General features: G+C 43.9%; 1 protein-coding gene across 1 annotated transcript in view; it reads right to left on the bottom strand.

The window, feature by feature from the left end:
* DSCC1 (DNA replication and sister chromatid cohesion 1) overlaps positions 1-18,859 on the bottom strand; it is a 34,629-nt gene that overhangs the window by 8,015 nt on the left and 7,755 nt on the right. Inside the window, exons 3-6 of the mRNA XM_069732050.1 lie at positions 17,883-18,051; positions 16,871-16,999; positions 752-842; positions 528-666 (exon numbers count right to left, since the gene is read on the bottom strand). Coding sequence (XP_069588151.1) covers positions 528-666; positions 752-842; positions 16,871-16,999; positions 17,883-18,051 — 528 coding nt within the window. The remainder of the gene's footprint in view (positions 1-527; positions 667-751; positions 843-16,870; positions 17,000-17,882; positions 18,052-18,859) is intronic.

The following is an 18,859-nucleotide window of genomic DNA, read 5'->3' as shown; positions in this document are numbered from 1 at the left end:
AAACCCTAACCACATTTGGGATTTGCTTTATTGTAAAATTCCCCACCATTCTCCCTATATCTGTCTTTTTTTTTCTTTACGTTGTGATGTTTTGTTTGGGGGGAGTCTCAAAGTGACGCCACAGGATGACGACCCTGCAGGCACATCCCCGCAGTTTCGATCACCCCCTGAAACATCACATCAGGAGTCACGCACCAAATCTACTGTCCTGATGCTATTCTTATAGGTACAGGACTGCCCCTTTAAGAAAAGGTTTTTGGTTAAATGAAAGGGGTCATCAGCAGCCGCCTAACACCCCTGTATTAGCTTCACGTGGCCTTTATACGTTTGTAACAAGACACAGACTAAGGTCATGTTCCATGGCGGAGCGGCCGTGACTCTCCTGACCTATACACGAGGCACCTGAGTTCAGGTGACAGGACACATGCGAGTACATCTCCAGCAAGCATCCCCTTCATGGACGTGTAGTTGTAAATTACCCTTAGGGGCTCATTCGTTCCGAAAAGTCAATGTGTTAAATCTCTTACTCCGGCTCCAGAGGTCGAAGCTCTTCGAGACAGACTTTCAGAGGCACTCGGCTGAAGGACCATGACTCGGAGTCCATTAGTTGGGTGATGTGGCTCAGAAGCTTCATTTCATAATCAAAGTCCAAAAGTCGCCAAAATCCTAAAAATAATAAAATAATCAGGATAAGAGCTAAAGGAATCTCGTCTGTCCAGCCTCAAGTCATTCGTCGGGCACCGAACGTCACCTTTGATATTACAGGCGTGGATGACCTTCAGGTGGTCCATCAGCTCTTCACAGCTTGCTTGGATTTGGTTCAATAAGTCCTCTGTGGTATACTAAGAACCGAAGACAGAAGCGAGACACATATTAGGTAGAATAATGTCTCATTTATCCATTATGTCACTTCTCTGACATGCTTGGATGGATCGGAGCCCTTAGGGTCCCGTTCAAATGTCAACAATTTCCACTGTGGATTTTGCTGGAGAACCGCAGCAAATCTGCTACAAAAGTCACGTTGTGGGAAGATTTTGGTGCAGATTTGATCTCAGGTAATCATTGTCATAAGAGTAATCCAGAGTGGAACAACACAGAATAAATAGTCAGGCTGCGAATTTACAATCAACGTCTGTATCGCGTGGAGCAGAGACGGCAAAATCTCATCCTCTGCCGATACTAAACCTACGAAGTCAGGAGAAACCGCAGAAAGATCACTGGATGGTCACAGATTAGTATGTCAAAGCCCAGTGAGAAGAAAAGGAAGAAGGTCGCCCTTCCAAAAACAGAATACATCTGCAGCGGTGATGAGCAGCTCGGGACTTTTGTCCAGAACTTGTGAAGGTCCTAGTTATAAGTCTTATAAATCAGAAGTCCAAGTTATACCAAGTGCAGACAAATCTAGCTAGATGGCAATGTCTCCCTACAAACTTAACCTCTGTCTCCTATAAAAGGCCAAGAGGACACGACTTGGGGCCTGCAATACAGAAAGACTGCGAAAACCAGGCAACTGGTCCCCAACTATTCCCCGGCCTTTCCCCTGTCAATCCCTTCACTGGCTCCCCATCGCCCAGAGACTCCACTACTAACCATGACGTACAAAGCCATCCACAACCTGTCTCCTCCATACATCTGTGACCTCGTCTCCCGGTACTTACCTACACGCAACCTCTGATCCTCACAAGATCTCCTCTATTCCCCTCTTATCTCCTCTTCCCACAGTCACATACAAGACTTCTCCCGTGCTTCCCCATCGAAACCTTCAAAAAGAGCCTGAAGACCCACCTCTTCCAACAAGCCTACAACCTGCAGTAACCACCGATCGACCAAACCGCTACATGACCAGCTCTATCCTCACCTCCTGTATCCTCACCCATCCCTTGTAGATTGTGAGCCCTCGCGGGCAGGGTCCTCACTCCTTGTGTACCTGTTAGTGCCTTGTATTGATCATGTTTATTGTACTTGTCTATATTTACCCCTTTTTCACAAGTAAAGCGCCATGGAATAAAGGGCGCTATAAAGATGACTAATAATAAACTGGCAATCTAGATTGTCCATTGAAACATGGATTTGAAAGCCAGGGAAAGCGCTTGGCGGTTGAAAGCTACAGATATTTTCTCTCGGAGTACCCCGGTTGTTTCGCAAAATACCTCTCATGAAGTGAAAGATTTAATGCACAAATACAGGCACACCTTACAACGTAAAACCAAATTGGGGTGGAATAAAACCACACTTGAGAATTATTTGGATAAAAAGATAGTGCCTAGGGGATTGAGAATCCAGTTATACCCCACGTATGAACTTGGAGAAAAGGATTTGCTTACAAGATGGACGGCAGCAGCATCTAAATGTTCTCTGGAGTTCATTCAGATTTTAATTGAAAACAATACATCTTCTTTATTGGAGTTGGATAAGGATTTGGAACTGATATCGAAATCATTAGCCAAGGATATGTCCACAGATCAGTTTAATAAATGGTCTAAGGACCTTGAAGCTGATGCACTAAAATGGGAAGAGAAAATCAGTCAGGAGAAATTTAAAAAATATCAGTGTGATGTTGAAGATTATGACTCTAATAAAATCTTTAGATGGCAATTGAAGGGGATTAAAAGTAGTCAAAGGAAAAGAATCAGAACGCAATCAGATAGGTCCTACGTTTCAGAGGCGGAGAGTGCATTATCAACTAGTGATGCAGAAAGTGTACGGGATCTTCAGTTGAAAGGAAATGAAAAAAAGAAAAAATTTCCTGATATGTTTCAGAAAGCACAAAGAAATGGCGGATCGAGTGATCGGTATCAGGTGATTAACTTGTCCAATCGGGATTTAACGGGGGAACAGTTGGAAGTATTGCAACGTGGGTTGACTTTTTCTCCCTCTCAGGGTATGTGCACACGTCCGGATTTTCAGCGTTTTTTTTGCGGAATTTCGCTATAAAAACGCTATAAATCCGCTAAAAAAACGCTAACATTATGCATCCTATCTTTTAGAATGCATTCCGCATTTTTTGTGCATATGTTAGCGTTTTTTTTTCCGCAAAAAAAACGCATTCCGCAAAAAGAACGGACATGCTCATTCTTTTTGCGGATTTTTTGCGGATTCCATGGCAAAAAGGACATTCAGGAAAAAAAAACAAAACAAAAAAAAAACGCTAAAAATCCGCAAAAAATCCGTGCAAAAAACGCGCAAATTCCGCGAGAAATCCGCGCAGAAAAAAAACGCGGATTTCTGGCAGAATTCTCAGGATTTTGTCAGGAAAAAAACCTGACGTGTGCACATACCCTAATAATCTAGACCCGTTCACATCGGTAAAAGATACTCACCTATTTGCCAGAAAATTAGTTTTAAAAAAGCTACATGCATCCAGGATGGAGAAAGATTTCATGTCAACAACAGTTGAAGAGGAAGCCTTGGAGGCCCTAATTTCCTTGGAGGAGGAAAATATGAGAACTTCGGAGGTAAATATGATCCCCAAGCATTTATTCATCAAATGTAAAACATTTCCAGCATTGAATCTCTGCCCTGCTGTAGAAATTTTTACTAAGCTAGTGACACAGGACATAGAGGATTTAGCACGGAAACAAGGGAGTAGATCAAATCTATGCAGATCGGAATGGTTGGCATTAAAAGAAATGCAAACGTGGGATGATATTGTATTCAAGGCAGCGGATAAAGGGGGTAATTTGGTTATTTGGCCAATCAGCCAATATGAAAAACAGGCCAACAAATTACTGAATGACCCCAAATGTTATCAGCAATTATCCTTTAACCCCATGTCCTCCTTTCAGGATCAGCTGATGGAGATTATGGAAAAGGCTCTGACACAAGGTTTAATAACTAATAAATTGGTGGAACAGATTCGGGGGAGTTGTCCCAAGCTTCCCACCCTTTATCTTATACCGAAGATACACAAGAATCAGTTGGACCCCCCGGGCCGTCCCATCGTGGCAGGTAATGGGGGATTGTGTGAGCTGATTGGGAACATCATTGACTATTTTTTGAAGCCTCTGGTTAATAACCTGCCATCGTACATTAAGGACACCACGTCGGCCTTGCAACGTCTGGACCAATTGTATCTGGACGAAAATATGATTTTTGTAACGGCCGACGTGGAGTCACTGTACACTTCCATACGGCATCAAGATGGTTTGGAGGCAGTCCGATTTTTTCTAAATTCTGGCTCGTTTGAGGCGGAAATGGTGGAACTAATTATGGTTCTACTTGAATTTCTATTGACTCAACGTTTTTACTTTCAATAACCGGATTTATTTACAGTTGCAAGGTACTGCGATGGGGGCCTCTTGTGCCCCCTCGTATGCCAATTTATTTTTGGGGGCTTGGGAAAGGGAGGTTTTTCAGGGTGATCTCATCCAGGACATGTGTCACATTCACAACTGGATGAGATACATCGATGATGTTTTGTTTATATGGGAAGGCCCTTTGCAAGGCTTGGAACGTGTAATGCAACATTTGAACAACAATTCCAAGAACATCAGGCTAACGTTTAAATATGGAAGAGGAATTGAGTTTTTGGATATCCAGATTTCAGTGGGTCCCGATGGTGTGGTCAATACTGACATTTTTAGAAAGTCCACCGCAACCAATTCTTTTCTACATGCAGATTCCTCCCATCCCATCTCCACGATTCGAGGAATTCCGGTTGGACAGTTTCTCCGGGCTCGGAGAATCTGTTCGGATGAAAGTAGCTTCGAAAAACAAGCCATGGATCTGACAAGAAGGTTTACAGAAAGGGGGTAGAGCAAAAGGATGATAAGAAGGGGATACCTCAGGGCCTCCAAGACACCGCGGAGCCAACTGTTGTACAAGGATTCGTCTGGAACCAGAAAACAGGACCACCCGGAACAAGTACGTTTCATTTCTACTTATAACAATAAATGGAATGAACTTAGAGAAATTATATCTAAACATTGGAAGGTTCTACAAGTGGACCCTATTTTGAGGCGAATTTTGCCGGATCGTCCTTCTTTTGTTGCTAGAAGGTCTGCAAATCTAAAGGATACGTTGGTTCACAGCCATTATGAGAAGAAGAAAAAGGAAAGAAACATGGGAAGACTTGGTTTCTTCCCATGTGGTTTATGCAAAGGCTGTTATAACCATATAAAAGCAATGAATTTTTGTAACTTCGATGGGTCTAAAAAATATGAGATCCGGAAACATTTAAATTGTAGTTCACAAGGAGTGGTGTACCATGCGCAGTGTCCCTGCGGAAAAGTGTATATTGGCCTCACAACAAGGGAACTGAAGCTAAGAACGAGAGAACATGTCCGGGACATCCTAAAGGCAAAAGATGCGGATAATGATGTAGCCTTGAAGCCCATTGCCAGACATTTCAAGGCACATCATGGATGTAATGCCAGTGGTCTTGTTGTGAAGGCTATAGATCAGGTCACGCTGGGCATCCGAGGAGGGGACCTGGCAAAAACGCTGGCCCAAGCGGAGAGCAAATGGATATACCGCCTGGGAACCCTAAGTCCTAATGGGCTTAATGAGAGTTTGGATTTCTCAGCTTTTTTATAGAGAGTGGGCTAGCTGCTTTATTTTATTTGAATCTGGTTTCTCAGTCCCTTGGTAGTTGGTAGGAATATGGTATTGTTGTGAGAGGTATTTTTTAGGGTATGGGTGATTTTAATATGTATTTGGGTATTTTTGATTATGTATGCTAATTATGTGTTTTTATCTGTTTTAGTATGGTCCTATCTCGATCGGTACTATGAGAAATGTGAAATGATTCCCACGTTATATCTTAAAAAAGGAGGTTCATCAAGAAGTTAGAACGGATGCTGCTGCTGCTATTGTTTCAAAATGATTTTATGTGTTATATTATGTTATTCATGTGTTATATAAGATTCTTCTAATGTTACATATCTATACAAGGGCTTTTTAGAGGTAAGGGGTATTAGGGGATTTTTGAGATACAGAGGCATAGGGTGGTTGTTATGTGTCTGTATTGCATTTTATATATTGGAATATGTTGCATGGTCATCGGGATAGGCCTTTCCCTTAGATATATGGCCCCTTGGGGTAGAGATTTATTATCTGTTCACCATACTTGATTTTGCATTGGATATTTTGTAGGGTTTATATCAGGGATGTCACCCCTTCACTGTATACTGTATACTTTATAATATATATATATATATATATATATATATATATATATATATATATATATATATATATATATATTTTTTTTTTTTTTTTTTTCATTATATTTATTATATTTAGTTCACTGTACATTGGAGTAATTTATTATGTAGTAAAGTTATTATTGGTACTTGCACTTGGGTTTTATTACGGCACCACTCTGGTTATCATTATATAATTAATAAACACATTGGGCACTTATATTTAGGTCCCTATTATGTGCAGAAATTTCTGCACATTTGGCACTTTTATAAGAATATGTGATATGCACTTTTTATTCAATTATGCACGTCATCTCTTCCAAATGACCTATGCATTTTTATAAGAAGATGCGATATGCACTTTATATTCAATCATGCACATTATCCCTTCCAAATGGGCTATGCACTTTCACAAAATAGAGTATGCACTCTTATAAAGATAGAAGAGACACACTCTTTATGTAGATTATGCACACTTATAAACATATGTGAGATGCACTTTGTACTTTGCCCCCATTAGGCTGGGTATGCACTCTCTTGCTGGTATTATATGCACTTTATGGCACACGTTTATATGCACTTTATATTTATGCTTCCATTTTTTGCACTTTTCCCTTATGCAGCATATGCATTTTTATAGATATATTAGAGATGCACTGTATATTCACATTTGCGCCCTTCTATGGATTTAATCCCTGTGTGTAGTATATGCATTTTCTTAAAACTATGTGAGATGCATTCTATCTTTATTTTGCTTTCACCTTGTTCGTGCTTCCATCATGCATTTTATTCCCCTATATAGTGTATGCACTTTTTGTTATTGTAAGTGCTATATAGTCTATAGTTATGCTCCCATTATATATGTATATATTCCCCTTAGGCAGTATATGCACTTTTGTATAGCATATGATATGCACTATATGGACATATTTAATATATGGGGCATTGATTAGGACATCTAGTAAACAAGCACCGTGCAGATATGTGTAATACATTTTTATTGCATTATTACGTTCTTTAATTGGTCATATAGATCCTTTTGTCCTATTTTGGTCCTTGTTTAGCTCTGTGTCCTTAATAATGGTGGTATCCGGCTATTAATATTGGGGTTATCTTCTCTAGCGGTGCCGTCCTTCCTGATGATAGTGCGCATGCGTGGATCCCCCTGGCCGTACACTTGGTGACGGCGCCATTAGTGAGACTGGCTTGCGTCTCGGCTTGCGGTCGACCGGGCGGACGTGACCAAGTGAAATTACATCCGGAGCGGGGTGAATCTGCGCATGCGCCGGTAAGGTCATTTTTGGAACCGGCGAAAAAAACTCTTTAGTACTGGCGATCAGGGATAGGTCCACAGCTACTACTTACACGTCACCTTACCTGGGTATAGGCACGCCCCCGGAAGAAGCAAGGGCGAAACGCGCGTTGGGGCGCTGGGAATAAGCCAGGATGGACGCACAGTATCTAGGACCTGCTGGAGGTAATATCAGTATTCTTACTATCTACCTTTCTCCTATTTTTTTGATTAGCCTGTGGCTATCGGTATTAGGGGATCTTTATGAGGTGGGGGTATGTATAGAATCTAGTGGTTAATAGGATGGCCGTATTAGCATGGACACAGTTATCATTAAGTGGATGCAGATAGCACCTTATATTTAACTTCATGTGTTCCATGAGGAGGTTTGCTTGTGATTTTTAGATACGTACTTTATTGGTCTGACGATAATATAGTGTGTCACTCTTGGTGTTCCCATGGGGTATTACCTGGAAGATATATGTAGCTTTTCAATATGTATATGTATTGTCTTTATGTTTTGGTTTGTATAATAAAATTGATTTAAACTTTTAATGAATGGTCGGCTTCTTTGGGATGACGGTTTATTTACTGCTATCTTGTGGTTGTTTAAATCTATTTGTTGGTAAATTCTCCTGATTGGCAAGACAGGGACCGAAGTTAGTTTTCGTTTTTTTTTTTCTTCAAGTAAAATAATTTTTTCGGTCCCGTTTCATCCAGAAGTGAGAGTCCACGTGTGGGTATTGTTCTGCAGCTGCTCCATGAAGGTCCTCAGGCTTGGGCATTTTCTCTACTTAAGGTACCGTCACACTAAACGATATCGCTAGCGATCCGTGACGTTGCAGTGTCCTGGCTAGCGATATCGTCCAGTGTGACAGGCAGCAGCGATCAGGATCCTGCTGTGATGTCGTTGGTCGCTGCAGAAAGTCCAGCACTTTATTTCGTCGCTGGACTCCCTGCAGACATCGCTGAATCGGCGTGTGTGACGCCGATTCAGCGATGTCTTCGCTGGTAACCAGGGTAAACATCGGGTTACTAAGTGCAGGGCCGCGCTTAGTAACCTGATGTTTACCCTGGTTACCAGCGTAAAAGTAAAAAAAAAAAAAAAAAAAAAAAAAAAAAAAACACTACATACTTACCTTCCGCTGTCTGTCCCTCGGCGCTCTGCTTCTCTGCCCTGTGTAAGCACAGCGGCCGGAAAGCAGAGCAGTGACGTCACCGCTGTGCTTTCCGGCCGCTGTGCTTTCACAGGGCAGAGAAGCAGAGCGCTGAGGGACAGACACCAGAATGTAAGTATGTAGTGTTTTTTTTTTTTACTTTTACGCTGGTAACCAGGGTAAACACCGGGTTACTAAGCGCGGCCCTGCGCTTAGTAACCCGATGTTTACCCTGGTTACCGGGGACCTCGGGATCGTTGGTCGCTGGAGAGCTGTCTGTGTGACAGCTCTCCAGCGACCAAACAGCGACGCTGCAGCGATCCGGATCGTTGTCGGTATCGCTGCAGCGTCGCTTAGTGTGACGGTACCTTTAGGAATCCCCAGTTATTTCCTCAGTAAACACTTTATCTGCTCTGGGGCCAGAATGAAGACCCCGATAAAAGTGTCAGTTGCTGAATAAATTGGTTCAAAGAAAAAGTAGTGTGGAGGACTACTACTCTCAGTTCAGACCTCATAGAATGACCCAGGGTCCTTCCAGCCAAATACAAGAGGTGATGGTTTATAGTCCCTCCCCGTTGTCCCTGGATGAGACCACATCACTGGCGGTGCGTTTGGACAGATGTCTTAGGGATAAGAAGACATTCAAGGGTGTCTTTGTGACTTCTCCCTTTCATCCTACTGAGACAGAAGAACCTGTACAGATTGAGGCCTCCAGAGCTTCCAAGGAGGGAGGATAGCTCTGGAGCTTCGGTAGAACGGGTCATGTAACGGTTCAGTGTTTCAGATTCAACAAAGAGTTTCCTAAAGCTAAGGAGAAGGCAGGAAAATACGTAAGGACTCTGTTTCTAATGTTCTCACTTGCAGACTACTGGCTGTTTTTTTTTTTTTTTAATAAAATAGAGTAACCTCTGCATTTGCTGACTCCGGTTCTGCCTCTCATTGACAGTGATTTTGCCGGCGAGTGCGGGTATACAGTTGCTAGTCTTGGTCATCCTGTTCCAAGTAACCTCAATTGAAAAGTTCTCCGCTTCTAAGCTTGAGAATGGGAGTGTTAACACGCAACGTAAATCAATCATGGTTGTGCCCTGGTTCCATCAAATGGGAGGCTCGCGAGGTTAAGTCTTGGGGGAATATCTGTTTTTCCAAAGGTTTATCTAAATCCACGTCATCTATCAGTTCTCCTCCTCCCGATTTGGCTGCCGGAGGGCGAAGTTATTCTCCCGCATGGCTCTTTAGACCGTGCTCAGATGGATCCAGTTAAGGTACAGACCGTCCTGGACTGGGAACAACCCATTAATCGTGAAGCTTTACTGAGGTTCTTAGGCGTGGCTAATTGCCATTGTAAGTTCATTAATAACTTTTCAGTTAACCCCTTCAAGACCCAGCCTATTTTGACCTTAAAGACCTTGCCGTTTTTTGCAATTCTGACCAGTGTCCCTTTATGAGGTAATAACTCAGGAACGCTTCAACGGATCCTAGCGGTTCTGAGATTGTTTTTTCGTGACATATTGGGCTTCATGTTAGTGGTAAATTTAGGTCAATAAATTCTGCATTTATTTGTGATAAACACGGAAATTTGGCGAAAATGTTGAAAATTTCGCAATTTTCACATTTTGAATTTTTATTCTGTTAAACCAGAGAGATATGTGACACAAAATAGTTAATAAATAACATTTCCCACATGTTTACTTTACATCAGCACAATTTTGGAAACAAAATTTTTTTTTGTTAGGAAGTTATAAGGGTTAAAATTCGACCAGCGATTTGTCATTTTTACAACGAAATTTACAAAACCATTTTTTTTAGGGACCACCTCACATTTGAAGTCAGTTTGAGGGGTCTATATGGCTGAAAATACCCAAAAGTGACACCATTCTAAAAACTGCACCCCTCAAGGTACTCAAAACCACATTCAAGAAGTTTATTAACCCTTCAGGTGCTTCACAGAAGCAGAAGCAACATGGAAGGAAAAAATGAACATTTAACTTTTTAGTCACAAAAATTATCTTTTAGCAACAATTTTTTTATTTTCCCAATGGTAAAAGGAGAAACTGAACCACGAAAGTTGTTGTCCAATTTGTCCTGAGTACGCTGATACCTCATATGTGGGAGTAAACCACTGTTTTGGCGCACGGCAGGGCTTGGAAGGGAAGGAGCGCCATTTGACTTTTTGAATCAAAAATTGGCTCCACTCTTTAGCGGACACCATGTCACGTTTGGAGAGCCCCCGTGTGCCTAAAAATTGGAGCTCCCCCACAAGTGACCCCATTTTGGAAACTAGACGCCCCAAGGAACTTATCTAGATGCATAGTGAGCACTTTGAACCCCCAGGTGCTTCACAAATTGATCCGTAAAAATGAAAAAGTACTTTTTTTTCGCAAAAAAATTCTTTTAGACTCAATTTTTTCATTTTCACATGGGCAACAGGCTAAAATGGATCCTAAAATGTGTTGGGCAATTTCTCCTGAGTACACCAATACCTCACATGTGGAGGTAAACCACTGTTTGGGCACATGGTAAGGCTCGGAAGGGAAGGAGCGCCATTTGACTTTTTGAATGAAAAATTATTTCCATCGTTAGCGGACACCATGTCGCGTTTGGATAGCTCCTGTGTGCCTAAACATTGGAGCTCCCCCACAAATGACCCCATTTTGGAAACTAGACCCCCCAAGGAACTAATTTAGATGCCTAGTGAGCACTTTAAACCCTCAGGTGCTTCACAAATTGATCTGTAAAAATGAAAAAGTAATTTTTTTTCACAAAAAAATTCTTTTCGCCTCAATTTTTTCATTTTCACATGGGCAGTAGGATAAAATGGATCATAAAATTTGTTGGGCAATTTCTCCCGAGTACGCCGATACCTCATATGTGGGGGTAAACCACTGTTTGGGCACTCGGCAGGGCTCGGAAGAGAAGGCGCGCCATTTGACTTTTTGAATGGAAAATTAGCTCCAATTGTTAGCGGACACCATGTCGCGTTTGGAGAGCCCCTGTGTGCCTAAACATTGGAGCTCCCCCACAAGTGACCCCATTTTGGAAACTAGACCCCCCAAGGAACTTATCTAGATGCATATTGAGCACTTTAAACCCCCAGGTGCTTCACAGAAGTTTATAACGCAGAGCCATGAAAATAAAAAATAATTTTTCTTTCCTCAAAAATGATTTTTTAGCCTGGAATTTCCTATTTTGCCAAGGATAATAGGAGAAATTGGACCCCAAATATTGTTGTCCAGTTTGTCCTGAGTACGCTGATACCCCATATGTGGGGGTAAACCACTGTTTGGGCGCACGGCAGGGCTCGGAAGGGATGGCACGCCATTTGGCTTTTTAAATGGAAAATTAGCTCCAATCATTAGCGGACACCATGTCATGTTTGGAGAGCCCCTGTGTGCCTAAACATTGGAGATCCCCCAGAAATGACACCATTTTAGAAACTAGACCCCCAAAGGAACTAATCTAGATGTGTGGTGAGGACTTTGAACCCCCAAGTGCTTCACAGAAGTTTATAACGCAGAGCCATGAAAATAAAAAAAAAATTATTTTCTCAAAAATGATCTTTTAGCCTGCAATTTTTTATTTTCCCAAGGGTAACAGGAGAAATTTGACCCCAAAAGTTGTTGTCCAGTTTCTCCTGAGTACGCTGATACCCCATATGTGGGGGTAAATCACTGTTTGGGCACATGCCGGGGCTCGGAAGTGAAGTAGTGACGTTTTGAAATGCAGACTTTGATGGAATGCTCTGTGGGCGTCACGTTGCATTTGCAGAGCCCCTGATGTGGCTTAACAGTAGAAACCCCCCACAAGTGACCCCATTTTGGAAACTAGACCCCCAAAGGAACTTATCTAGATGTGTGGTGAGCACTTTGAACCCCCAAGTGCTTCATAGAAGTTTATAATGCAGAGCCGTGAAAATAATAAATACGTTTTCTTTCCTCAAAAATAATTATTTAGCCCAGAATTTTTTATTTTCCCAAGGGTTACAGGAGAAATTGGACCCCAAAAGTTGTTGTCCAGTTTCTCCTGAGTACGCCGATACCCCATATGTGGGGGTAAACCACTGTTTGGGCACACGTCGGGGCTCAGAAGGGAAGTAGTGACTTTTGAAATGCAGACTTTGATGGAATGGTCTGCGGGTGTCACGTTGCGTTTGCAGAGCCCCTGGTGTGCCTAAACAGTAGAAACCCCCCACAAGTGACCCCATTTTAGAAACTAGACCCCCCAAGGAACTTATCTAGATATGTGGTGAGCACTTTGAACCCCCAAGTGCTTCACAGACGTTTACAACGCAGAGCCGTGAAAATAAAAAATCATTTTTCTTTCCTCAAAAATTATGTTTTAGCAAGCATTTTTTTAGATTCACAAGGGTAACAGGAGAAATTGGACCCCAGTAATTGTTGCGCAGTTTGTCCTGAGTATGCTGGTACCCCATATGTGGGGGTAAACCACTGTTTGGGCACACGTCAGGGCTCGGAAGTGAGGGAGCACCATTTGACTTTTTGAATACGAGATTGGCTGGAATCAATGGTGGCGCCATATTGCGTTTGGAGACCCCTGATGTGCCTAAACAGTGGAAACCCCTCAATTCTAACTCCAACATTAACCCCAACACACCCCTAACCCTAATCCTAACTGTAGCCATAATCCTAATCACAACCCTAACCCCAACACACCCCTAACCACAACACTAACCCCAACACACCCCTAACCCTAACCACAACCCTAATTCCAACCCTAACCCTAAGGCTATGTGCCCACGTTGCGGATTCGTGTGAGATATTTCCGCACCATTTTTGAAAAATCCGCGGGTAAAAGGCACTGTGTTTTACCTGCGGATTTTCCGCGGATTTCCAGTGTTTTTTGTGCGGATTTCACCTGCGGATTCCTATTGAGGAACAGGTGTAAAACGCTGCGGAATCCGCACAAAGAATTGACATGCTGCGGAAAATACAACGCAGCGTTTCCGCGCGGTATTTTCCGCACCATGGGCACAGCGGATTTGGTTTTTCATATGTTTACATGGTACTGTAAACCTGATGGAACACTGCTGCGGATCCGCAGCCAAATCCGCACCGTGTGCACATAGCCTAATTCTAAAGGTATGTGCACACGCTGCGGAAAACGCTGCGGATGCGCAGCAGTTTCCCATGAGTTTACAGTTCAATGTAAACCTACGGGAAACAAAAATCGCTGTGCCCATGCTGCGGAAAAACTGCACGGAAACGCAGCGGTTTACATTCCGCAGCATGTCACTTCTTTGTGCGGATTCCGCAGCGGTTTTACAACTGCTCCAATAGAAAATCGCAATTGTAAAACCGCAGTGAAATGCGCAGAAAAAAACGCGGTAAATCCGCCATAAATCCGCAACGGTTTAGCACTGCGGATTTATCAAATCCGCAGCGGAAAAATCCGCAGAGGACCAGAATACGTGTGCACATTCCTAACCCTAACCCTAGCCCTAACCCTAGCCCTACCCCTAACCCTACCCCTAGCCCTACCCCTACCCCTAACCCTACCCCTAGCCCTACCCCTAACCCTACCCCTAACCTTAACCCTAACCCTACCCCTAGCCCTACCCCTATTCTAACATTAGTGGAAAAAAAAAATTTCTTTATTTTTTTATTGTCCCTACCTATGGGGGTGACAAAGGGGGGGGGTCATTTATTATTTTTTTTATTTTGATCACTGAGATAGATTATATCTCAGTGATCAAAATGCACTTTGGAACGAATCTGCCGGCCGGCAGATTCGGCGGGCGCACTGCGCATGCGCCCGCCATTTTGGAAGATGGCGGCGCCCGGGAGAAGACGGACGGGACCACGGCTGGATCGGTAAGTATGATAGGGTGGGGGGGGACCACGGGGGGGGGGGGGGGGGATCGGAGCACGGGGGGGGGGGGGAAATCGGAGCGCGGGAGGGGCGGAACGGAGCGCGGGGGGGCTGGAATGGAGCACGGGGGGGGGTGGATCGGAGTGCGGGGGGGTGATTGGAGCACGGGGGGGTGATTGGAGCACGGGGGGAGCGGACACGAGCACGGGGGGGAGCGGAGCACAGGGCGGAGGGGAGCCGGAGCAGTGTACCGGCCAGATCGGGGGGGTGGGGGGGCGATCGGAGGGGTGGGGTGGGGGCACACTAGTATTTCCAGCCATGGCCGATGATATTTCAGCATCGGCCATGGCTGGATTGTAATATTTCACCCGTTATAATGGGTGAAATATTACAAATCGCTCTGATTGGCAGTTTCACTTTCAACAGCCAATCAGAGCGATCGTAGCCACGAGGGGGTGAAGCCACCCCCCCTGGGCTAAACTACCACTCCCCCTGTCCCTGCAGATCGGGTGAAATGGGAGTTAACCCTTTCACCCGATCTGCAGGGACGCGATCTTTCCATGACGCCGCATAGGCGTCATGGGTCGGAATGGCACCGACTTTCATGACGCCTACGTGGCGTCATGGGTCGGGAAGGGGTTAAAGTTAAACCTTGTATTGATATGACCAATGTAGGTACTGATGTTTCCTCTAGGTCTACTGAGACGTTTCATGCTTTTTCTAAAGGTAGTCCTCAGTCAACCCGATGTTGGTTTCTCTGTGACATATCTCCCTGATACCAAGAATGTTGAAGCAGAAATTATGCTTGATGGTGAGCGGGTGTTGGGCTCCGGACATGTCAGAAGTTGACGGCAGCATCACGTTAAATGGAAAGTTTGGGCCCAGAGGATATAGCCGGAATTGATACAAATGATTTACATACGGGCTGCCTAGTGAGGGAGTTCTGTCAGCAACATCAGGGTTGATTTCCTCGGGTCCAGTGGCCCCTCGTAGGAGTTGGCTGGGGGTGTGTTGTACTGTCATGCCTCCCGATTCGACCCATCAGTCCTGTGCTTTCCTCTCAGCATCCGTCCGCTGTTCCCCAAAAGATCACGTCGCTGTCCAGGTGCAGATCACTTTTTAACATTTGTCCACTCCTTTCTCAGAGCAGGTGTTTTCTTTCACTGTGTGAACCGTCCTTTGTTCTGCACACTTCTCCTCTTGTGGGTAATTCAGACTCTGCTCTGTGGTTCGTTAGGAGGTACGTGAAGCAATTCGACAGCCTAATAAGTAGTTCGGACAGAGTTGCCGTTTTCTAGTTTGTGGTTAGGGCTAGCTCTGTACGGGCAGGCACCACTAGGGACTGGGGCGTCAGGATATCTCGTCTGTACGAGAACCGGTTGCTGTTTTTAGTGTTTAACCTATTATTACTATTGTGTGATTCACTACACAGCCGTAACAGGAGACCCCTGTATACACATCACATAGGACAGGGGTCCCCAACTCCAGTCCTCAAGGCCCACCAACAGGTCATGTTTTCAGGATTTCCTTTGCATTGCACAGGTGATGCAATTATTACCTGGGCAAGACTTAGGAAATCCTGAAAACATGACATGTTGGTGGGCCTTGAGGACTGGAGTTGGGGACCCCTGACATAGGAGACGCAGAGACTGCCATCGCTGCGGGGAGATGATCACACTCCCTTCCCAGGCTGGTGCGGCAGTGCTCTGTGGTGCGGGTGCTGCGCCGGCATGATGTGAAAGCCGAGATCTCAATCCCAAGGCGGCCATTTTCCCGCAAGACACCACATTGCATCAATGGATGTGTAGGGGCCTCCGGGCTTTCACAAAATGCCGGTGCCGAACCTGCTGCACCAGCCTGGGATGGGATTTCCCGGAAGCCAGCGCAGCACCGCCAAACCTGCAGCACCAGTCTGGGATGGGAGTCATATCGCCACGCTCCACCAGTGCTGCCGATCCCCCCGGTAAGCTGAATTCGGACTAAGACGGATCCCCATTTGAGACATTAATTTTTTTTCCCATATTTTCCTTCTGAAAATTCAAGGTGCGTCTTATGATCCAGTGCGTCTTATAGTCCAAAAAATACGGTAAATACATGCATACCTCATAAGAGATACTAAGACTGCGGAAAAGCAGAACTGAAACACAAACTCTGCTGTATATACATCACATAGGAGACATTGATACTGCTGTATATTCATCAAATGGGAGTCAACAAGACTGCTGTATATACATCACATAGGAGGCAACAAGACTGCTTTATCACACTGGAAACATGATACTGCTGTATATACACCACATAGAAGATATCAAGACTGCCATATATACAGCAGAAAGGATAAGACTCACCATACACGAGAGAAAGGGGAATATTGCAGACTGCAGCCCTCCATGTGACTGCAGGAGCTGAATCAGCCCCTTGATCCCTGCAGGACATCTTCTGTCTTTGCTTACCACTGATGCACTTGCATCTTGCTCGTTTTCTGGTCCTTCATAGACGTTTTCAAGCAAAAGTTTCTTTAACCTCTTCAGTTTAGGTCTGCACCTCCTCAGCTCCCAGTAATGATTAGAGAATCCCGCAATCTGTAAGACATTGTCAGCTGACATAAAAAAAAGTAGTGCAAAAAAGAAAGAAAACAGGGCGGCACCATAATCTGTAACAATTGCGACCGAAAGTGTTGGCATCCTTGAAATTGTTCCAGAAAATAAAGCATTTCTCCAAAAAAAAAATAAATAAATTATTGTAGTTACACGATAATATCCTTTGTATAATGGACCCCCGTCTGACCACTGGCAGGGCTGTCTGTGAGAAGTGGTCATCAGGGTTCTGGACACGAACGTGGTTTATCACCCAGACATGGTTTCTGAATATTCACGACTGAGTAGTCTGCTCTCTGTTAGTGTAGGATCCACCTCCATAAGCTTCATAGGAAGAGACGATACAATGAGGTTTATTTAAGAAAGCAATAAAAGTGCAGCGTGTGACGTTCCGGTCAATTATTTCAGATCCTTCTTCAGACACACGGATTGCAGGACTACAGGGAATGTGACCACCGGTGATACACGAAAGGCTCCTAAGTGTAATGATCATATTATACTTAAAGGGACACTGTCACCTGAATTTGGAGGGAACAATCTTCAGCCATAGGGGCGGGGTTTTTGGATGTTTGATTCACCCTTTCCTTACCCGCTGGCTGCAATATTGGATTGAAGTTCATTCTTTGTCCTCCATAGTACACGCCTGCGCAAGGCAAGATTGCACTTTGCAGGCGTGTACTTCGGAGGACAGAGAATTAACTTCAATCCAATATTGCAGCCAGCATGCAGCCAGCGGGTAAGGAAAGGGTGAATCAAACACCCGAAAACCCCGCCCCTATGGCTGAAGATTGTTCCCTCCAAATTCAGGTGACAGTGTCCCTTTAATCGAATACACAGAGACGTTGCCCCCGATGTGCCCGGGCCTTACCTCACAGGAGGCGATGCTCAGGGGCAGCTGATCATTGGGCAGGAGGTCCGGAGTTTTACCCTCTGGGATAAACAACAATAAATTGGATGTATCGGCGATCTTCAGGTCATAGGTTTTGTTCTGGCTGCACAGGACGGCATGGTCGCCTTTGTCACCTCGAATCACAAGGCTGAAAAAGAGGAAAAAAAGATGAATCAAGTGATCGGAACTTGGATAAGAAACAACCTGAAGTGTATAAATCTGATGAGATAAATTCATATACATGAGGGAATTTTATATTGGCGGTCACAATTAGCACCAATAGTATCACACGATGATCGATAAATCTGCCGCATCTTCACATATAACACTTCTGTCTAGAAACAATTCTTCACTTTTTAGGCCTCTTCCTGGAGGGAGAACTGTGACGTTTGTGCGACTTCACTCACAAGGGAACAGAACAAGGTCACAGTCTAAATAGCCGAAAATCGAAAAGAATAGAACGTCTCAATGAACAGAGCACAAAATAGTAAATCTAGATTGAATACATACAATGGATAACAAACATGTAAAAGATATTCTGTAGAGAATATAAAGGTGGCCATGACATGATCAACACATCAAAAAAAAAAAAAAAAGTTAGATATTTGCTTAACCCCCGGAATTTTTTTTCGTTTTTCGCTCCTCTCCTTCCCAGAGCCATAACTTTTTTATTTTTCCGTCAATACGGCCATTTGAGGGCTTATTTTTTGCAGGACAAGCTGTACTTTTGAAAGACATCATTGGTTTTAGCATGTTGTGTACTAGAAAAGGGAAAAAAATTCCAAGTGCGGTGAAATTGTAAAAAAAAAGTGCAATCCCACACTTGTTTTTTGTTTTGCTTTTTTGCTTGGTTCACTAAATGCTAAAACTGAGCTGCCATTATGATTCTCCGGGTCATTACGAGTTCATAGACACCAAACATGTCAAGGTTATTTTTTATCTAAGTGGTGAAAAAT

This window comes from Ranitomeya imitator, chromosome 6 (genome assembly GCF_032444005.1).
Source record: "Ranitomeya imitator isolate aRanImi1 chromosome 6, aRanImi1.pri, whole genome shotgun sequence".
Taxonomy (NCBI): Eukaryota; Metazoa; Chordata; class Amphibia; order Anura; family Dendrobatidae; genus Ranitomeya; species Ranitomeya imitator.
This window is presented reverse-complemented; position numbering and strand designations above follow the sequence as displayed.